General features: G+C 40.6%; 1 protein-coding gene across 4 annotated transcripts; it reads right to left on the bottom strand.

Moving 5' to 3' along the window:
* Positions 1 to 18,744: 18,744 nt before the first annotated feature.
* On the bottom strand, positions 18,745 to 20,527 carry LOC103434703 (succinate dehydrogenase assembly factor 1, mitochondrial). Of its 4 annotated transcripts, none has more exons than XM_008373049.4 (2): positions 20,400 to 20,527; positions 18,745 to 19,354 (listed from the first exon to the last, which is right to left on the bottom strand). In XM_008373049.4, exon 2 carries the CDS (start codon positions 19,271 to 19,273, stop codon positions 18,974 to 18,976), a length of 300 nt encoding a protein of 99 aa, XP_008371271.1. In that variant the 5' UTR covers positions 19,274 to 19,354; positions 20,400 to 20,527; the 3' UTR covers positions 18,745 to 18,973. The 4 variants fall into 4 exon arrangements, with proteins under 4 accessions (XP_008371271.1, XP_008371272.1, XP_070662906.1 ...); XM_008373050.4 differs by having other exon boundaries at positions 18,745 to 19,357; positions 20,400 to 20,508; XM_070806805.1 differs by having other exon boundaries at positions 20,307 to 20,443.
* Between the last annotated feature and the right edge of the window lie 2,974 nt (positions 20,528 to 23,501).

The following is a 23,501-nucleotide window of genomic DNA, read 5'->3' as shown; positions in this document are numbered from 1 at the left end:
GCTTGGAGCAGTAGGAGGCTAGGCACGGATGAGGTTTTTGGGTGTGAGTTGACAAACTTTGGTTTTGTCAATCACATTCAAAGGCAGTAGCCATGGCGGAGGTGCAGAAGCAGTTGGAGCTTGAGGCAGAGTGTAAGGTGTCGAGCTCATGACCGGCTAGTCGTTTGATGGCGGTCACTGACTTTGGAGAACCCACAGAATCTCACTGACTGTAGACCTTTGCAGCCCTCAGAAAGAAGAAACATGCCCACATCATGCACGTCATTCCTCCAACAGCTTTAATGCATTCAGCAACTCAACCAAGTCACACAAGCTCAGACAACTTCAACCTTTCGTCGATCCTCCCAATTTTCAAGCGCATCCGTTGTGGCAGAGACGGCAATGATGGTTGCTGCTTCGATCGGGGGAGGTGTTGATGTGGCTGGGCAACGTTATTGTAGGGTTTGGAGCTTGTACATGTGCAACTCCCATGTCGTTCTTAACTTGAATCAGGCCGCTGTCTTGTTTGTCAGAGACGAACAGTTTAATAGAGAAGTGGAGGAGGTTGCAGTGTTTCTGAGCTGCCATTGACTGAAGCGCTTGTGGCTGCGGGTTAAGTACAGGTCGAAAATGTGGTAGGGTTCTCGAGTTGTCAGCGAATCTCTGGAAATCGGGTCCTGAGTGATTTGGGTTGGCTCGATCTAAGCAGCCGGCGCAACGGCATCATATAATGCATTGCCACTGCCTTCTTCACCCCTTCCGTGCAGAGTACCAGCCGTTCATATGCCTTTATTATTGATTCAAAAGTTTCAAGGCTTCAAATCCGACGGTGGATGTGAAATCTCGTCCCGGCTCAGCCCTGAATCTGAATCTCCTTTTGTTGATTTTGACCTTGACCTTGACATTTCTCGTCGTGCTCTGCGTCGTTGATGCCGTTTGTCATCAGTCTGAGTTGACACATCGACGGCGACTTTACCAGTGGACTCGCCGACCGACTCGGTCTTGTACACTTTGCACTCATTCAAGTCAATCGAGCTCCATGATTGGTTTCACCAGCGTGAAATCACAAGAGAGTCGAAATCGTCGTCGGACTTCAACGCCTCTGACGGCGGGCTCAGGGACCTCGACGATGTTGTCTCGAGAGCCAGATGGTTCAGGGGTGGGTCAAGAAGAATCCTAATCAGATTTCTGCCGTTCATAACGTCGTCATAAATCATCTCACGAAGTGGAATCTCTGGTCGAGCACACCTCTCTCAAAAGAGCGAAGACCAGTGAGTGAATTATTTGGGTGGACAGGAGAGGCCTATTGTGGTATTTGAGGAGCTCAGAGGTAGTGGAGTCGTCGCGGTCGAAGGAGCAGACGAATTAATCATAGGAGAACGTAAGGGAGAGAGAGAGACTGATGCTTCCGGGTCTTGCCTTTGAAGATTTTGGCATCGAGAAGCAGCGGAGGGAAGACGAGGAAGGCGACGAGGAGAGAGACGGCTGCGGCCACTCCAACTGCGTTGCGAGCTCTGATCAAGCTGGGGATGATGATGGTACTTAGCTAGGAGCTTGAAGGTGCTTGACATTTGCAATGCTGCTCATGATGAGCCATCGGCGAAAGAGACCCTGAGCCATCGGTGGATTTGGAACTTGAAGTGCTTGGTGAGAGAGACTCTAGGCCATCCGCGTTAACACCTAGCTCCACAGCTACAGACCTCGGGCCTCTTACAGGTCCATTATCAGCATACATACATACATATTATATATAATTTTTTTTTTTAAGAAACTGTATCTTTATTTTATTTTTTGTTTTTTTTATGCACAATGTGTGTATCCCCACTGATGGATTTCTTTGTTTGTAATGTCAGGAATCTTTAATCTTGAGAAGGCAGAGCATGATGCCGGGACCTTTATGAAGCTTCTAGAGGTGTAGTATTTGGAGTGAGCAGGACGTGGGTGCATCTGTGCTCTTTACTGCCTAGTGCTTGTGCCAGAGACTGCAACGGGGTTTCGCTGCGTAGTGCCTTTTGATCACAGTTTTCCCTCGGTGGTGCGCTGCCGTGTGGTGTTGTGCAAGAGACTGCAGCGAGGCTTCGTTGTGAAATATCTTTTGGTCACAGTTTTTTCCTTTGGTGGTGATGTTGCCGTGCACATTGACCTTGGTGCTTGCCATGGGCTCTTTGCCGTTGCTGCTTAGAGCTTGTTCCAGTGTGTCACTTTTACCGTGTGGGGTTATGCAAAAGACTACAACGAGTTTATACTGTGTAGTGCCTTTTGGTCACAACTTTTCTCGGTGGTGACCAGTGTCTTAAATGCCGATAATATCGGTGATATTTCGCCGATATTATCGGTTTTTCGCGAGACTGATATTTTAATGGTTATCCAATTGGTTTTCGTCAAAATATCGCGATATTATCGATAATATCGCGATATTGTCGATATTATCGTGAAATTTCAGAACTGTGCAAATCGGAGAAGAATGCCAGAGCTTTTACAGCTCCGGCCGACTGTAAAAGAGCCCCTAGACTCCGATCTAGGTATCAAAATGAAATAGAAGACGAGAGGAATGTTTTTATAACGTCTGTTTGCCGTGAAACGATCGGAGGTGTTCGGAAAGTTCGTCGACACCCACGGCCTTGTTGAAGATGGGTGTGCCTATTCCCGAGCCGATTTCATCCAAAAAACCTTGCAAAAACACGAGATAGAACTTCAATTTCACATCTAAGCTTCGATCTATAACAAAAAAAGAAAAACCCCGAAGCTTACCTAACCGGAGAAATTGAAGAAACTCGCCGGAGCAGGTGCGATGGTGTGCGTGTGGGTCTCGGTGCAGAGAGAAAGAAGAGGGAGGAGCAGAAGGCCGTGGTGTGTGTGTGGGAGAAGGGAGAAGAGAGATCGAGAGATCTCTGTGTGTGTGTGTGGGAGTGGAGAATAGAGAGAATAGAAAAGGATCGAGAGAGAGAGAGACATAAGTCTCTGTGTGTCTGCGTGTGTGATGTTTGTGTGCGTGCGTTGTGTGCGTGTGTGGTTACGTGCGTTGTGTGTGTGTGTGTGTGGTTCCTCCTGTCAGGACTCAGGACTCACTCAGGAACTTCTGACAACTTTTACAATTATTTTGACAATTTCAGACCATGGACAAAAATAATGGTGATTTCTTTGAAAAGAATCTAAATAATTCAAAGCGCAGACAACTTTTACAATTATAACTTGTACAATTTCAGACCATGGATGGTGGTTTCATTCAAAATCGTGTGCCACTGTGATATTCTTTCAAGAGGTGGAGTATCAGAGCCATTCAGAGCATTTTCGTTTCTTCTTCTTCCTTTACCCCTTTCAAAGCCATTCCAGATCCATTCCAGAGCTTGAACACAAAGGGTTCCATATTTAAAGTAAGTTTACAAACTTATATTTATATTATTGTAATTTATACAACAAAAAAAAAAATTTGTGTGGACTCGTATGTTAATTTTTTTAAGTAATTAATACTTGCATGTTAGTTTTTGTAAGTAATTAAGTAATGTTAACAATTACATGTTAATTTTTTTAAGTAATTAAGTAATGTTGTATAATTATTCCCTAGGATAATTTTAATATGTTTAATGTTATTTATTATTTTATTAATATTAGGTTTTATTATCAAATTGAATTATTATTCATTAATATTAGGTTTTTTTTATTATCAAATTGGATTATTATTCATTAAATTGGATTATTATCAAATTGGATTATTCATTAAATTGGATTATTATTAAATTAGATTATTATCAAATTGGATTATTATTCATCACTATGTTTTATATTAGGATTATTTTTTTATCAAATTGGATTATTATTCATTAATATTAGGTTTTATTATTCCATATTATTTTTATAATTACTTAAATTTTTACAATCATTTTCTTTACTTCGTATTTAATTCTTCTGTAGAATAACTTTATTATTTATGTTCTCTTATATAACCGTCATCACTACTATATTTTTTGGCCAAAAAATAATTTGTAATTTTCATGAAAAATAAATATAGGTACGTTTAAGATGTCCAGTGGAGTTACTAAACGTGATCCAGCTTGGGAACATGGAGACCCAATAGACGGAAACAAACATGGCACAATTTGCAAATATTGTGGTCGGGTAATGAAGAGTGGCGGAGTGACACGACTTAAGTACCATCTTAGTGGATTAGATCCAGCAAAAAATGTCCAACGATGCGATAATGTCCCCCCAGAAGTGAAGGCATTCATCATCACATTATTAAAAAATAAAAAACAACAGAAGGAAAAGATAACACATGGAATGGAACATATTCGAGTTGGGCTACAAGGAGAAGTTATTGGCCAAGCGGTTGACAGTGATGATGATGACGATAAGGACGAATGTGATGATGACATGGGACCTGAAGAACGACGCAGTTTGAAACAAGCATTACGTGCCTCCAAACAGTCAGCATGGGAAAAAGAAAACCTTCATAAAATTCCTTATAGAGCACAAGGTTCCGGGACAAGTGGTGGTGCACAAATGAGACGGGGAGGCAGTCTTAGAGAATCACAACCAACACCACCAATAGCCCCAAGTTTATATAAGTCATCCAAAGCATGTCAAAAGAGTGTTTGGAGTTATTTTATTGGAGGTAATGTGAAGGAGGGAATGGGGCGTCTAATTAGCAAGTTCTTTATCTATGAAAATGTCCCTGCTGAGAAAGCATCATCACATCATTTCAAAAATATGGTAATAGGATGTCAACAGGCCGGTGTTGGAGTACAACCTCCCACTCCCTATGAGATAAGAAACAATTATTTGGATATGGAGTATAAAGACATTGGCGAGTATGTTAACAAGTTGAGGTCAAAGTGGGAAACTAATGGTTGCACAATCATGTGTGACGGATGGACTGGCCCGACTAGATTGTCTATCATAAACTTCATGGTATACTCCAAGGGAAAGACAATTTTTTTTGAAGTATGTTGATGCTTCAGACCATATAAAGAACTACAAGTATATTTACAAATTATTTAGGGATGTAATCATGGAGGTGGGAGAGCATAATGTTGTCCAAGTCGTGACCAACAACGGTTCTGCATTTGTCAAAGCTGGAAAAAAGTTAATGAAGCATCATAATGTGTTTTGGACATCATGTGCAGCACATTGTATTGATCTCATGTTTGAGGCAATGGGGAAGAGAGAGAATGTTGCTACTATGGTAAAAAGAGCTAGAACAATCACAAATTATATTTACAATCACGGTTGGTTGTTGGCAAAGATGTGTGAATTTTGCAAAGGAGACATTATTCGTCCAGGTACCACTCGATTTGCCACCAACTATATTGCATTAGACAACCTACTTAAGAAGAAAGCAGGGTTGAAGCAACTATTCATTAGTGACGATTGGGCCAACCACAATTTGAGCCGCTCAAATGCAAGTTGTATGGTGAAAAGTATAGTGTTTGATCATGCTTTTTGGACTCAATCAGAACATGTGTGCCAACTGTTTGAACCTCTTTACAAAGTTTTACGGATCGTTGACACAAAAATGTATCCTACTATGGAGGCAATATATGAGTTGATGCGTGTAGTGAAGGATGAATTGGAATGAAAACATGGTGCAAGGTGGGTCATAAAGATAATTGAAGACCGATGGTATAAAACATTATACCACGATTTGCATGCAGCAGGTATAAATTATGTCATAATTTGCAATTCATTTCTTTAGTTGCATAAGTATTATTTCTCTTATTAGAGTATGTGTTTCTTTGAACAGCATATTATTTGAATCCTCGATACCAATACAGACTCGGTGTTGGAGATGATGGTACCCTTATACGTGCTGTACATAATGTATACTTTAAATTAGACCCTGCATCACCAGCAGTTGGCCAATTTGGAAATGAGGTACACAATTACTTAAATTATAATAATTACTTTGTTGGATTAAACTAACACGATTTATTGAATTTAGCTAACATGGTTTAAAAATGCAAGAAGAACTTTTGGAGAACCAACATCAGTTGCTGCTCGAACAAAAATGTCTCCTAGTATGGGACCGATGCACCAACTGTGAGAAAGTTAGCAATCAAAGTATTATCACAAACAGCTTCCTCATCTGCTTGTGAAAGAAATTAAAGCACATTTGCACTCATACACACAAAGCAAAGAAATAGGTTGGCTCATAGTAGGTTGAAAAAATTAGTTTATTGCTACTACAACATGAAGCTTCAAATTCGAGATAAGGAAGCAGAAATAGATCATGTCGACCGTGGTGACCCATTAGATGTGTTTGATATTGTTGTTGAAGATGATGATACAAAGGGTAACCAACTTTATCAATGAATTTGACCTCTTCATTTAGATGATGATGAAGGCAACCCAGCTCCCAGAGTTGCTGAAGAAGCACGTAATGAAGGGATAAATGTAGAAAGAGTATTAGAGGAAGAGGTGGGATCTAGCAGCGCTGACTCTTTGGAAGAACTTTTGCGCCCAAGACCAAGAAACACTGGAATTCCACCTTCTTCCAATCCTACACAACCACAACATCGTGCTGATACTAATGATAGCTCTAATACAAGATCAGGAGACTCACCTACCACCGGAGGTGGGAATGATGAAGGATATAGTGGAGCTGGAGGTAGTGGTGGTGGATATGAAAACTATGTTGGACCACCTCCCGGATTTATGAACCTCTTCACTGGTGAGGCAAACTTCACACATGCAACACAGGATGAGGACCATGGCAGTAGGCAGGCAGGACCAGGAATTGGTGCCATAGGGAAGGACTATACTCTTGTAGAGAAAGAGGTAAGGGGATTTTGTCAAGTCAAGAAGATGACTCGTTATCTATAACTTCAAATTCTGTTGGAGTGGGAAATAGTAACTATGGTTATACTCATAACCAACCATTTCCCTACTCTTCATATCCCATTCCTGTTGAGATGGAATCGACCGACTCATGGAAACAATCCGAGACTCAATCTTCAAATGATTTTGCTTATGGACAAAGTCAACCAATCTCGGATCCATATGGGTGGCATGTTAACAATTACATGCAAAACTATTTTGGGGATTTATCATTTGATAACTACTCTTCACAATACACTCACTCTACACATAGAGATGATGAAGATAGTGAAAAATTTGAACCTCATAGGAACTCTATGTGGTACTAAGTCACTCATGTATCTTACCATGCAATGTATAAAGTGTAAAATATTGTACTAATTCATTATATATAAATGATTATGGTATGTTTAAACTTCTTTTATTAATTACTACATATTTTCTACACTCACAATGTTTGCCAGCTCGCTATATAATCAACTTGATAATGTTAAATCCATCATGCAATGCATTTCCTTCCAATTTTTTATGATAAACTAATAGATAATTGACTAAATAAACATCCTGCAAAGTTTCAATAAAAATTTCCAAGTTTTTCTTACAATTTTCGTGGTTTCCATATTATTTTTATCGATATCGATAATATCCCGATATTTCCATCGATATTTCTGTGTTTTCGGACTACTTATATTTCCGATATCATCGATATTTAATACCTTGGTGGTGACGTTGGTGTGATGCTCACCTTTGTAATACGGCTTTGTAACCAAATCATTCCTTTAAAGAAATAAAGTATTCATATTTTGAATTTTCTTTTTATTCTTCGAAGTGTTTGTGTTTTTGTTGGTGATGTGACTGTACTCGAAGTTTTGAAGTTTCAAGTTGCCTACGTACCCTCGGTTGAGGAGGGATCAAGTCATGACGTAGTTCAAATGAGTGATGAATTTTTTTTTTGATGGTTTTAGTGATGATTTTGATGATGATTTTACTGTACACAATTTATGCTCTTGCAGGCCAGGAGCGTTGGTTCGTGCAGTTTAGGCTCACACGAACAAGGAGCATTGGTGCCATGTACAGTTTAGGCTCATGCAGGCGAGGAGCTGTGGTGTTGGTTTGTTAAGCGATCCGGGAAAGTCTTTCCTCACAATCTTCATAGTAAGGAGCCTTGACTGAGTAGTTGAAGAAGTCTTCTGGGAAGAGGTCTTCTGGGAAGAGGTCACGCATCGCGATGGGGATGGATGATCTTCGTGTCAAAGTTTCATTATCTCTAACACTTTCACATTGTTCTGGAGGTTGATAGGAGCTGCTTTGCCCCATTTCCCATTGGTGAACTTGTGGAAGAGATGGTTGCTGCCTGGAGAGGCGTTCCTCGCAATCTTTATAGTAAGGAGCCTTGACCGAGTAGCTGAATAATTTTTTGAGGAAAAAGAAATCGCACATGGTCGATCTTTGTGTCGAAATTTCCTTATCTTCAACACTTTCACATTGCTTTGGAGGTTGGCGAAAGCTGCTTTGCCCCTTTACCGATTGGTGCACTTGTGGAGAAGACATATGCTTCTTGTGCAGTTTCTTCGGAGTGACATGAGTCCATCCTTCAACTTCACTCGGCTTGACTGGCATGGTTTTGGAGCATGCCCCTAGCGATTGAGGTGAAGATTTTGAGTTGACAGAGTCGGAAGTGACGTCTTCTTTCGGGATTTCATCTTCTTTGTCTTCTTGGGCTTCCTCTTCAATGCCGTCCTCTTGGGTTTGTTGGCATGAAGATTGGCCGGTGTAGATGATGGTGCGTCTCTTTACCTTTAGTGGTCCTTTTGTGTCAACCTCCAAAGTTGCTTGGCGCTTCATCCTTGAAAGAATCAAGCTTTGAACATCGTTTTTTCCTGCTAGACTGTCTAGCTTTTCTTCATTTGGCGTTGTCTTCCTCTTTCTAGAAGGCTTCTTGGTTTCTTCAAGTCTGTCCAAAGCTGACCGATGAGGAGGAAAACTGGCCGTGTTGCTTTGCTTCTTAGGCTTTGACAACCTTTCAAAAACGGAGCTTTGGGATGTTGGCATGTTAAGCCTCTTGAAGACGGAGGTTGGTTTTAACCACCAATGCGATTAAGTGCTGAAATTCTGGGTCTTGAACGATTCATCCTCTCGAAGACTAACGTCCGAGGGGCGGATTTAGGCTCCGCTTGATCTTGTTCAATGCTCACACTGATGTGTTGAGTGCTAGCATTTTTCGCTTTGCTTGAAATCTTCACGGGTGCATTTGGTGTGAAGCCAAGTCCAGCTTTGTTGTTGTTAACTCTGTAACCATGCTTCTTCAACTTCTTTTGAGTCTCGGTGAGGTCACGTTCTTTATTGTTGACGGTGTTTAAAACCTTCTTTCCAGGATTTGAAGAAGAAGTAAAGTCGTACCCAGCTTTCGACATGAGTTTGTAGGCGTTTGGATCAAAAACTTCTTCGGTCCTATTGGTTGGGAGAAAGCTTGGTTCCACCCCATTTAGTAGAGGTTTTACGAAGCCTTGTGGTAATCTTGCAACCTTAGTGTCGCCTAGCTGTGTCAGAGGCAAAGCTGCATTCTTCTTGAGCAACTTTACATTATCCATGTGCCGCTGTGCATCGGCCTTGCTTGCTCCAGTTTCGAACAGAGATTGACCATTCTTTCTTCTCGACATTGGGATGTATCGGAAGACGGGTGTGTTTGGTCCATTTGAGGGCGTCCTGCTCTCTTTGGTTGTTGCAGGTTTAGCAAGCTCATCATCGTTCTTGCTTAAAGACGGCATAACTTTTTCTTCTTGCTTCTTGGGCATGGCTTGCCACTCCTGCTTTTTAGGTGTTGCTTTGCCCGTGGATTTGAACTCTTTTGGAAGAGCTTTGGGCACCATGTCTTCATCCATGTAGAACTTGGCGTTTGCGAAATGTGATTCGGCTCCGGTGAATGGTTTAGTGTCGCCAGAGATCACCTTCACTCCTTCTCGGTAGAATTTTAAGCATTGGTGAAGGGTGGACGGTACTACTCCATTCCCATGGATCCAAGGTCTTCCTAAGAGCAAGCCGTAGGAAGTTCTTGCATCAATCACGTGGGGACTTGAGTTCACCAATAGTCATTTCCACTCGGATCATGCCCATCGCTCTTTGTCTTCCTTGATTAAAACCTTGGATTAGTAGACAACTTAGGGACAGATCATCCGCCTTGATGCCGATTGTAGTCATTGTTAACTTTGGCATGATGTTTAGGGCTGATTCACCATCCACAAGCATGCGGTTGGGTTTGTGCTCCCTTACATACCCAGAGACGAAGAGATAACGGTTATGAGGCTTGGATCCTAGTAGCAAGTCTTCGTCAGTGAAGTGGATTGCATCCTCGACGGCACAACATGTGGCACATTCATGTGGCCGAAGCTTTAAGCCTTCGTTCTTGCTTTCTTGCACTTCGTGATCGTCAGGACTTGCTAAGACTGCTGCCAGTGTTCTTCGCATCTTCTTTGGTAATCGTAGTGCTTCCTCGATGCTAAAGTGTGTTGGCAGACCTTTTACGAGCGTGAGAATTTTTTCTCCCTCAGTGACGATAACTTTGCCTTTTAAGGGCTCTTCCATTTCTACTTCGACCATGTGACATGCAGCGATAATGCACTGTTGGAAGAAGTCCTTCGGGAAGTACTCGTGCAAGGAGATAGGAATGCGTGGCTTTTGCTCCACAGATTCCCCAGCATACGTTGGCTTAACAGCTTTTACGTTTCTTTTGGGCTTCCTACTGTTGCGGCGACGATGCTTTCTCCCTTGTTCCACCTTTGGTCTTGTGGCTTGTGGTTTTGGTTTCCTTGTTTTTTTGTAGGTCATCAATGTCTATCCTTCTTGATCATCGGTATATGCATCTTGTTCGTTTGCCCCCGGCGATGGTTGCGCAGAAGGTATCGTGCAACTTGAGCATTGATAGGAATAGTCAGGTGTCGCTTGGAGAGGCACGGGATCGAAGGATCCAAATGCAATTGTAGTAGTATGTGTTGCTGCCGTGTCTTCAAGGTCGAGCTCGATTTGCCCTTGTTGCGCTAGCTTCATGATAAGTTCTTTGAGGACGAAGCACTTACCAACATGATGGCTCACGATTCGATGGTACTTGCAATATTTAGGATCGTTTACGCGATTCATCTCTTCATGCCGCTTGCATTCGGGTAGCTCGATTACCTTCTTTTCCAGCAAGTCGTCTAACATTGCCTTCATGTCTGAGTCAGGAAAAGGGTACACCTTCTGCTCTAATTCCCTCAAGGTGCTTTTGTGCCTGTCTTGGGTGCGAGGAGGCTCGCTTCTCTTTATCTCATTTGCTTAGATTTTAGAGGAGATCTTGGGCGCAGTGTTGACGGTGAATGCTTCCTTAGGGGGCTTCTTTCCAGTTTTGTCTACATTTGGGGAGAACACCTTATCCTTCTTAAAGTCGGTGATCGACTCTTTCTTTCCGTGATTGGCAATACTTAGCTCCATGTCGTGGGAACGAGTTGCCAGCTTCTCGAACGTTCTTGGTTTTATGCCTTACAGGATGTAATGTAACCCCCAGTGCATACCTTGAATGCACATCTCAATGGTAGAGGTTTCAGAAAGCCGATCTTTGCAATCCAGACTTAACAAACGCCATTTATTGATGTAGTCGACGACAAGTTCATCTCTCCAGCATGCTTACAGTGCAGTGGATGTTGTAGAAGCGGTTGAGGAACTCCCTCTCTAGCTGATCCCAACTGTTGACAGATTCAGGCTCGAGGTCGGTATACCAGTCAAAGGTGTTGCCTTTCAGTGAGCGCACGAACTGCTTGACGAGGTAGTCTCCCTCTGTTCTAGCATTGTTGCAGGTTTCAATGAAATGGGTGACATGTTGCTTCGGGTTTCCCTTTCCATCGAACTACATGAACTTTGGTGGCTGATAACCCTTCGGCATCTTCAAAGCGTCAATTTTCTTGGAGTAGGGTTTTGAGTATAGTACGGAGTCATGTGAGCTTCCTTTGTACTGTGCTTTGATGGTGCTGACGATCATCTCCTGCAGATGCTGGATAGAGAGAGATCCCATGTGTGCCGCTGATTGGTCTAGCTTTAGCTTTTCTTCGACTTTCTCCACATGAGGCTCCTCATCTTCGTCGTTTTCCTTCTTTACTGGATCATCCCCTTGCTCGACTTTCACGTCGGGCTTTGCATCTAGTTGGTTGACGAGTGCGGCGATTTACGTGTCTTTTTCTTCCATAATCCGTGTTAGCCTTGCGATCACTTCATTCATATGAGCCAGTTGCTCATTGATTGAAGTCGCTCCAGTGGTCATGACTTGCATGGCTGAGCTGCCGCTTAAGTCGGCATCGGAAAGCATGGAACCAGAGTACTTCCTTGGGCTTTCCTCCCTTGGCGCCCTTAGCGAGGCCAAGGTGATCACAGGTTCGTGCCTCGGGTGCTTTTGTTCCTTCGGCGGAGTTGATGCAGGGGTAGAAGAGGCGGCGGAAATAGCTCTTGCCTTGCTTCGAGTTGTGACGCCCGAAGTGATGACGTTCTTATTCCTTGCATTGGTTGCGAGAACAACTTGAGCCTTCTTTGATGCCATTTGTGCTTTTTGCGGATTCAAAGATAGAGATGAGAGGTAGAGAAAGATCCCACCGGGCGTGCCAAATTTGTAAACACGTGAATTCCTGCGATGAACAAGACAAGAACACGTGTACAAAATAATATTTGTATTAATGATTTAAAGGTTACAATCTCTTCTACAAATTTAGCCTCTGATTTTATCTTTGTAATGGGTAGATTTGATGTTGTTGATCCAAAGGGCCGTCGGGGCTTGATCTTTAGGATGAACGTATGATGAATGATGAACACTTTCTTCAAGGGCCGTCGGGGCTTGATCTTGAATTAGTGGAAGTTTCTTCAAGGGACGTTGGGGCTTGATCTTGAAGGAGGATTTTGACGAAGAACGAATAGGGCTTTCTTGGTTCTTCGGGATTTGCTTGAGAGCTTTAGAGTTTCGAGGCTTCAAGGCTTTGGTGTGATGTGAATTCTCTTCCAATTTGGGAGTAGAGAGAATGTATGTAAAATCCTCCCTATTGCTTGATGGAAAAGCCTATTTATAGGCTTTGAGAATGAATCACCACCATCCATTTGTTTGGTGAAGTAAGTGGATGTTGTAGGTGGGATGAGTGTGTGTTGTAGGTGAGGTGAGTGTATGATGTATGTGAAGTGAGTGTATGATGTAGGTGAAATGAATGGGGGGTTGTAATTTTAATACAATTGTCAATATTTATTTCACCGAAATTTCAATGTCTACATCATATTCACCCAGGACTTAATTTTTTTTACTTAAGTTTGAGAGGTGTTTTTGGAAGGATTTGATCTAAACCAATGTTTCCAATTTCTGTTCCAAAATTTTGGAATCAAATCAGATTAGATCACAATTTTTAAATTCAAAATTTTTGGCATATTTGGAAATTTAAAATTCAAAGTAATCTAGGAGATTTCATAATATAATTCAGAAATTCATATATTTTATAAGTTTTTGAATATTCTCTAATTTTTATACATACAATTTATTGTCTTTTCTTAATATTTGGTGTATGTTTATGTATAAATTTAATTAATTTGTGGTATACTAGTATATACGCTTGTGCTTTTTAATACGTAAGTGTATGTATAACATAAATGACACACCCCGACCAAGATCGAGGCATGCTAGCCGTCACATGAGGGTAACGTAGACATGTGCACAGTGCAAAAGCAATAAAGATAAGAGTTATACGAATAAATAAAAACTGAAAGCTACTAATGTGCACTAATAAACAGGAAGTGCTAAGAGTGAGATACAAGTGTAAATACACCTAATCAAAGCGTAGAAAGTCTAGGTGCAGTCCAATATGACAAGTACTAGTTATACAGTACCAGAAGATGTCCTACAATTATTTTATTATGTCAAAACCGCCGAAATCCTCGTATGCCACCAACAGCAAGTCTACCTAAAACTTGGAGGGGCGCAAAACAGAAAATGTGAGTGAGCAAAAATAAATGTTTTCAAAATCATTTCATTTCTCAAAAGTCATAACCCCTCGCCGTAAAACATGTATAATTTTCCCATAAATAGAATATAAACATATGCATAAATGTATATATAAATATCTCAATTCAAATCATGCTTTACATAACCATATTCATAAGTATTTCATGCCAAAACATAAAAAATAGTATAAGTAACTCAGGTGAGAATAACATATTAGCCGGAACCACTGCATAAGTCTGTACGGCTGAATTAATAGCTCATTAGTCAATCTAGCCGGAGTCACTACAATGACCTATACAGCACTACACTGCACACGAGTCGGAACCACAAAAAGGGTCTGTACGACAAGAATGGGTGTAATATAATTATGCTCAATACTACGCTCTCATGATAGCTGGGCGATAAATCGCTAGTCACCTACGAGTCGGAGCCACCTATGATGGTCTGTACGACAAGACTGTGCACCTAAATTGGATCCAATATGAGCATATGGTACGGGAGATGACATTATAAACAGGCATGTACTCTATCTCTAGTAATTCACAATCACCCGGGGTGCAGGTTTATGAGCTCTATGCTTCTCAATTAATCACAACTTTAATCACATTCATAATTCATAACTCACATGGGCTTACTTGAGCGTCCACAGCACCACAATTATATATTATGCATCATATACTAATTCATATACAAAATATAAATTTATATGCATGGCATTCAAGGCATACTTTCATTTAAACGCATTTTCTGGGAAAATATCAAGTATATTAGTATATATTGAAAACCAAAAGCCCACTCACTGGTATGTTGAAGGGTCGTAGCCTCTGAGTCGCCCTTGACTGCGCTCGTTCTTGGGATAAGTCTCCCCTATATGCAAAACAACTATAAAAACGTTAATTTAAAGCACATAACCAAAACTAACTAATAACTTCTCATACATTGCTCAAATGGGGTGTTTGAATATACCAACATGATCTACACAACCTCATGAACATCCCCATATTTTTAGAATAATTTTTCATGACCCCACGTGCCCTCACGTGCCGCCCACGCGCAAGGACTCTAACGGAATCCCTTAACCTCGTTAGGAATATTTCGTCAAATAGTAACGGAAACCGTTAAACTAACCAACGCCGTTAGGAATATTCCGTCATCCCCTACCTTCGAACTCTGCCGATCGTCGCTGGCGCCGGAAATTGGGAAATTCTTAAAATCCTTATATCTCCGTCAATTCTTAACCAAAACTCATGAAACTTGAACCAAATTGAAGCTTAGGACGAATAGAACATAATCTTACCAATTCCAAGCTCCAAAAATCACGGGATCTCGCCTGAGAAAGCTCGACAATTCCGGCCAAATTTTAAACTCTCCAAACTCGACTTTCCGATATCCAATTTGCTTGGTTTTTCTTCTCCGAGCTTCGTACGAACGTCCTAAAGCTCCCTATGAGCTTAAAATCCCCTGAAACATCCATAATTACGACCAAATGAACAATACTCAAATTGGGGGTGATGGTTTCTCGGGTTTTCGAAGGTTTTAAGTTCTAAAAATAGTACGAGAAGGAGGAGAGAAAGAGTGCACGGGATGGAGAGAGAGGGAGTTGGAGTGTGTGTATAGTCCAAAATTGTTTGACTTCCAAACAATCACAAAACCATAACAACTTTTAAGTCCTAATTGGTTCTAAATATTAGGGACTTAAGGTAATAGTTCACTTCCAAACTTAACCCACACAGTCACACAAAACGTCTAAGGGTAAAATAGTAATTTCACATCGTCGAAACTATACATCTCGGGACAGGTTGTGACAATAAAATAATAAACAAATTGGATCCAAAACTAACAAGAAAATACAAAAATTGATTACAAAATATATAATTTGAGAAAACAACTATAAAAATAAATCAGAATATTTCGGAAACAGTATTCCAACTTTTAACCCAGTTGATTAATTTAATCATGTCTTCTGTGCTTGTCGGAATGAATTCACTTTTGAACTAAGGGATGCACCTCTATAACTAGGAAAATGTGGTGCTCTAATCGGACCTGGCTTCTGTGCTCCTACTTTCCATACTCTCGTCCCTTCCTGGGGTCACAATTAAGTTATGTCAACATTTTATATTATTATTACTTTTTGTCTCATTATTTTTATAAAAAAAATTAATATAAAATGTTGACGTAGCTTAACTGTAATCTCACAAAATAAGAGGGAATGAGAATGTATGAGAAGTGAGAGGGCAGAAAAAACCGGTCTGCTCTAATCACAACCCTTTTCATAAAAATATACTAATATCTCACTGACACCACTGATAGCCATTACTTTTTGTTGTAAAACTATTTCTTTTGTTGGCAAAATAGCATACAAAAAGTGTCGAGATGCTTCCTTTGAACTCCTTTAGAATTTTTCTCATCAACTTTTAAGTAGCTAGGCTTGTTCGTTTTGCTGTGAGTAATCTCAAAAAATGGAAAAGGAAACTCTCCCCTCGTGCTTGCATGATTGAAATTCAATACTAACAATAAATAATAATGCTATAATTTTAGGTTGGGTTTTCTCAACCATAGGCTTAAAAAGTTTGTTCCGGTTTAGAGAATAAAGTTTCTACTACTGTAGTTTGACGACTAAGTCTTATATGTAGTTTAACTCGTCTAATCTATTATCATCATTTAAAAAAAAAGAATGGAAATCTCCACCCTATCTATATACAATATGTGTGCACTGGTACATATATATAATATGGGGACACATAAAATTCTGCAAAGTTTTTTTTTCTTTGAAAAGAGGACTAGTATCGATCTCATTTAGTGGGATAAAACTTGGTTGTTGTTTTTGTTGTAAAAAGATGACCAGCTGGTGACGAAACCACTACAATCTCCTTACGAGGGTCGGAAAAGTTCGCAAAGGCATATCAGCTTCCTATGGACATAAAATTTGCAAAGGAAAGTTTGGTGAAGTTATTTTATTGTTAGGTCACAAATTGTACAAGTGGCATTACTAATTATACCACTATGAACAACTCTGACAACAAGAATTTGTTACCAGACATAGAAAAATTCAATTTTATACCCAAAAAAGGAGGGTCCAATGATATATATAAAAAATAAAAAAAACCCTAAAAACCGTACTTTTTCACTCGAACAGATTCTACACAAAGAGAGCAACCACATGAGCTGCTTCACACAGATTTTAGAATAATCAAATGCCCCATTGTCTGCCATTGCCACCCTTTCCTCGAGCAACACGAGTTGGCAGTCTCCATACATTACTCAACGTGTCCGCTGCCACCAGTACTTCTAAAGCTGCAACTTCCATCTTTGCAAGTTAAAGCAGCAGCGCCTGTCAGTTTCCACGGTATTACTCCAAATTCTCAACAAAATGTCAACTTCTTGGAGCCAAAAGTGCTTGCTCTTCACTCTCGTTTTTGCATTCATTGTTCTCTCAGAAGCATCAAGATTGCCTAATTGGGATCAGATGCTGCCGAAGAAGCTACCAACTCCTGCGTCGTCTCCCTCCAAAGGCACAAACTCGGCGACTAAATCTTCCTCCAAGGCCTTGGAAGCTAGTAGAAATCTCCCTTCATCTAATGGAAAGGTCTAGCCACTGGCCACCACAGTAATATATGAATGAACATCTTTAGTTTCGATTCTATATCTTATCTTCGACAAGTATGCAATCCGTGGCGTCAAATATGCAATCCGCGGCAATGCACTAATCGGAGGGAAGCACGCAGAGCTTTGAAATTAGTTATATGCTGGTCTGATGAGGTGCTTAGTTATGAACAAAGTTATATGTCCTTGTAGATTTTTCTTTGACGTAATTAGTCAGCGACGGTACAGTCTCTTGTAAAGATCACAGAGTAAATTTATTATTGGATAGGAGGAAATAGCAATCAGAAGTTTTGGGACAGTAAGAGCTATATGTAAGAGCTATATGTAGAGCTTCTTTTATTTCAAATTTGGCATTCCTTAACGCCCAATAAATGTATCACTTCAAATTATTTCGATCTTTCTACTTTTTTTCGTGTAAAACTTGAATAATATTCTCAAATTAATTTCCTCTTAGAAGGACCTTTTAGTACTCACTCAAACTCACCATCCATGGTGCTGCCTTGATTTTCTCTGTTAAATAGATCTTTATGAGTTAAACATTATCAGCTTGTTTACAATTTTCATTTACTGAATTTGGAAAACAGATGGGTTCTTTACTTGCTTGTAATATAAGGAAACATGAGAGAATTATACGGCCCTCGATCAAACGAGAAATCGCTTGAGCAGTGAGCACCATGTCAACAACCATCCTCACTTCTAGTGGTCGATATGATATTGCTTGAGCATCAGTCCGGCTATCGGGCAAGAATCAAATTAGTGATACAGATACTTGGTGGCGCTTAATTGCGATACAGTTAAAGTAGCTGTAATGCAATCAGTATTCTTTGCTTCAATTTCTGGTCGTCTCATCTCTGCTACTGTCATGGTTGATGTTTGGTGCTTGGTTTTTTCGGTACCTGGTTTTGTTTGCTGGTCTTGCGTCCTTCAGTATTTAAGCTGGGGGCAAAGGGGAGGCAAATTCGTTGTTTTTCATTTTTTTCGGTTACATTAGAAGGAACCAAAACCTCTAATCTACCTAAACCTAACTCATTACGTGCTTTACTATTCTTCACCGCTTGAGCTAGCCCCAAGGGCTCCTATTCGTATGATCTTTACTATCGAAGTTAGATGTCCTGCATAACTAAATCATATTCCGATTCTTTTTACACTTTAATTCCATTTTACCATAAACGAATCCAAATGTCGAAGAACGAAGATTTATACATGACAGTATGGCACTATTATGACATTTTAAGATTGACAACACTAACAACTTTGAATTATGTTGATAATGAAAGGGAACATAACATCCTTGTTGATCTATCTTCATAGGTGATATTTGCTTACCATTCCCATCAAACATTCTTCGTAACTTCTCTTAAATCATTCCGTAATTTTATTGATAATAAGCAACACAAACAACAGAACTGGGGCGATTACAAGGAATCAAGTATCATCATTATTTGGAAGATAATCGATACAGATTGCATAATTTGGAGTTTTCTAACTAGCATACAATAAGAACTTTCAGCCAAATATTGCTTCTCCTTCATTACCTACATTTGGCTCAACAAATAAATAAGAACAGATGAAACTCTTACTTCAGTGCGTAGGATCTTTCGTTTGAGAGAAACTGACATTTGTAGCTGATAATCCAACAATATCGGGGCTCCTGAGCTGATCAAGCTGTTTCTTACCACGTCGCAGCAAGTACTCAATGTAGAGGAAATTTTTGCGGTCTACTTCCTTTGCATTGCGGCGGAACTCAATTGATACAAGTGACTCAATCCGCTGCCGGTCTTCAGCAGATTTTGTGCGGGCTGCCCTCAGAAACCCTCTGTATAGACTTAGTACTTGCTTCTGCATCCCAGAAAGCCGCCTTGGTGCACTGGAGGGTCCCATTGTGTCTTCTTTTGTTTGGCACCGGATTTTCTTTTGAGAAGAACTTGAAAAGATTATAGCAATTTTTTACTTATGTTGCTTCTGCTGCATAGCAATACAAGTTAGTATATTTCTTAAGCTATAAAAGTAAAACACAATCTACCGCGCAACAAATAGAAGAAGGTTCCTAGCAATGTTCAACAATCTCTTATAAGAAACTGATTTCCATATGTGCAACCAAATACCAATACAAAGGGAAATTCCAAGTTTTGAATTAGAAAAACAGAACAATGTTCTGCATAACAACCTCTTCAAAATACGCACAATAAATCCAACTAACGACTCAAACACTAACGTATGCATCTTGCAATACTGATCACAGATATACTATAGTTCATTTCCATACGGACATGATATGGATGAACCCAGCTTCGATACTTTCATCATAAATCCAATGCACAAAATGAACAGGAGACAAACAAAATAGAAAATAAAAAACTGTCGTCATTGTTCATACTTGTTTTCAAGTTATTCTATCTGTACAACAACAACAACAACCACCAAATATTATCCCACTAAATGAGTCGGCTGTATGAATCCTAGAACGTCACTGCGCTCAGTTTAGCACCATGTCTTTCGTTAGCTCCAAGTACTCCATATTCCATCTCTAGTAAACTAAAACAGTTGAATACAGCATTCAATTGATCAATGGCACTGACTCTTTTATTTATTATTATTTTGTTCCGACTCCATGATGGTTTTCTATCATGCACTCCATAAAGGACTTTCATCATACAGGTGGTGACCATGAGAAAAAAAATGCATTCCAGGAAACACATCACAAATTATATACTAACTTCCTCATCATAACGCCATTTTGGTAATACCCAGAAGCTAATTTGTGCGATTTCGTTATAAATTCGATGTTTTATGCGAAAATTTTAGCAAATACAGACTAGGCAACTCGTACAAGCAAAATAGTAACATAGCCTAGTTGTTCCTAATGTCAAATTAAGCAATTGAAAATAAAATAAATCGAAGGGAAAATACACACCTAGATCCTCGGAGAAGCAGAAATGCCAAAAACGCAGAGAGAGAGAGTGTGTGTGTGTATATATATATGTATGAATGTATATGTATAACAAACCTTATCGATCCTCTTTTTCTCAACTTTGTTGGGTTTTGCCATCATGTGCAGGTCAGTCACGATGATTAGAAGTTTGGTATACCGTAAGAAATTTATGCTTAAATCAAATTTACGTACCTAATAATTTGACTAATCAGAAGTTAAGCACGTTAATCAAAATTTAAATTATATCATTTGGTTTACAAAATTTAGTTTAAAAATTTGATCTCTTTAACATTATTCTGAGAATAATACACACTTGTACTTCTCCCAAGGTCTAAAATATCGATATTATCGGCGATATTTCGCCAATAATATTGTTTCTGTGAGAGGGCGATATTTTCACACTTATCCACTTAATTATCGTCAAAATATCGCCATATTATCGATAATATCGATTGTTTGTACCATACTTGACCAATCTCGAAACTACTGAGCACCGGTCAACGTTATACCGTCAAGGACCTAGAAGAGTTTCCCTCCAACCAGGAGGTCAATCACAGCGCGACACGTGTCGACATCAGAAGCCAATCATAGCGTGACACATGTCAACATCAGAAGCCAATCACAATACGACACGTGTCAATGTCAGAATGAAACTAGAAATTCTCTTCTATAAATAGAAATCATTCTCTCACAATATTTCCTAATATCATTTGTACTAAATCATTCACTAGTACTCACTAAAGGAGAGCTTGAACCTATGTACTTGTGTAAACATTTCACAATTAATGAGGACTCCTCTACTCCGTGGACGTAGCCAATCTGGGTGAACCATGTACATCTTGTGTTTGCTTCCTTGTCCCTATCCATTTACATACTTATCCACACTAATGACCAGAGCAATCTAGCGAAGGTCACAAACTTAACACTTTCTGTTATACCAAAGTCCTAACTGATTTTGTGCATCAACATTTGGAGCCGTTTGTGGGAATGACACTTATTCTCACTCTCTTCAGCTTTGTTAAGCTAGTTTCCACCATTTGTACAATCTCTTTTGACCAAGCATCCCTTTCCAACATGGGGAGCGAAGGAAGCCACAGCACACAGAATGACACCCCTCTTGCACCTAGTGCGAAGCAACGAAAGAAGGAAGGAAAGAGGGTTGCTCTTCAAGCTAAAGTCGATGAGCTAGAATCTCAAAACAACAAGATAGCAATGAAGATTGAGGTCCTCCATGAGCAGTATGAAAAGCTCTTTGAGATGTTCCACGAAACTAGGCGTACTTAAACATGCGAACTCGTTACCCCTGTGGACATCAACCATCATCTGGATGCCTCCCAACAGGGAGGGTCACATTCCTCCGACATGGGTATGCCTGATGAGGAGCGAGCTAATCATCAAAACATTGATCAACATGAGACTTATCTCAACCCAACTGCTTCGACTTGAAGCATGAGAAGTGGAGGAAGACACCTCATTGTAGAAAGGTTGGAAGGATCGAAAGCTGTTTATCGTGACTGCCGAGACTTCCTAAAGCAACGTCGAGATAATCCCCTCCACATAAGCTCGAAAATCAATGACCCAAGAGTTTCTGAAAGACTCAGTCCTCTCCCACGTCCCAGGCCGGCTACCAATTTGGGGAAGGGGCAACAAGTCCTAAAGAAACACAAAGGTATAGGGGACTCAGAGATGTTTCGACAGACATACCTTGAAAGTCAGTACGGCGAGTTCAGGGAAAAATCACATGCTCTTGATCAAACCTTCCTACTTCCAAGAGGAGATGGAGATTTACGAAAAAAAAACTCCAGTGGTACATGACTCCACTTAGGACCCTCTTGTTCTATAGCTTCTTAAGGAAGTAAACAAGTTAAAGGTCAAACGACAAGCTGAGATACCTGATTGGAACCAACCTAGGCCTGACCCTCTTACAAGGAGGATCCTCGACACCCCCTCCAAGCAAAGACAAAGCAGAAGCTTGGCTTGCAACTCTATACTGGAAATGAGGACCCGACTGAACACCTTAACCTCTTTGAGTCCACCATGGCATACCGGATGCACACCGACGAAGAGCGATGTCTTCTCTTCCCTTTCACCCTCTCTGGCGGAGCTCTAAACTGGTATTGCCGTCTTCCACCTGAGATGGAAGACTCATTTGAGGAATTGAGGAAACTATTTGTTTCTCAACACATTTTCCAGACCGATCGCTTGCATTCTGCAGATGACTTGTACACTATTCGCCAGAAGCCAGACGAGTCACTACGAGAGTATGCCGGTCGTTTCAGCCATGAGTATTCTCGCTGCGTTGAGGCAGATGACAAGACCGCCCTCAAGGCCTTCACGGTAGGCCTACGTGATTGTTTCTTCAAGTACATGATCAATGCCAACACTTGGAAAACTTACTATGAGGTGATGGCACAGGCTTACAATCATGCCTCCGCCGAGGCAAAGACATATCAAGGGAAACCCCCACAGCCACCCCTTATCAGCAAGTAGGGAGTGGAAGCCAGATCCAACCAAATGAGAAGACCCCGACCTAGCAGTGCCTCCCCCTGCCTTACTTAATACTTTGCCAAGTCACAGACATATCAATCTCAGGGCAAAATGAAAGATTTCCATCCTCACCAGTCTCATTTTAGTAAAAGGAGTAAGGGACACTACCGCGATAACCAAGGGTATCGCCACGATAATCCTCGACCCCAGGCAGTCAACACAGTGGGTCAAACACGTGTCAGGATAACCCCTACCCTGAGGTATGAGGCATACACACCTTTGAACGCTACATGCGTGGCCATTTACCTTAGCATAGCACACCTGATACCGAAGCCAAAGCCGAGGCACCCGGATTACAAGTCCACGAAGAACACTGACACGTTTTGCTGCTACCACCAGTATAACGGCCATGACGGCGAGAAGTGTATCACCCTTCGTGATCATATTGAAGCTTTGGCACGTGAAAGAAAAATTGATCAATTCCTCCTTCACCCTCCAAGGGGTAACCATAACCAACGGCAGGTGAATGTGATATATTCCATAAGTGGTGGCACACCCATATCTAAATCTTCCATCAGGGCCATGAAAAATAGTGAACGAGCTTTAAGGTCTGGCCACCAAGTGTTTCACGTGGAAGACATCAGGGGAGGCAAGTATCAAAAGTCTAACTGTGATCTAATATGTTTCTAC

Source organism: Malus domestica, chromosome 10 (assembly GCF_042453785.1).
Source record: "Malus domestica chromosome 10, GDT2T_hap1".
Taxonomy (NCBI): domain Eukaryota; kingdom Viridiplantae; phylum Streptophyta; class Magnoliopsida; order Rosales; family Rosaceae; genus Malus; species Malus domestica.
This window is presented reverse-complemented; position numbering and strand designations above follow the sequence as displayed.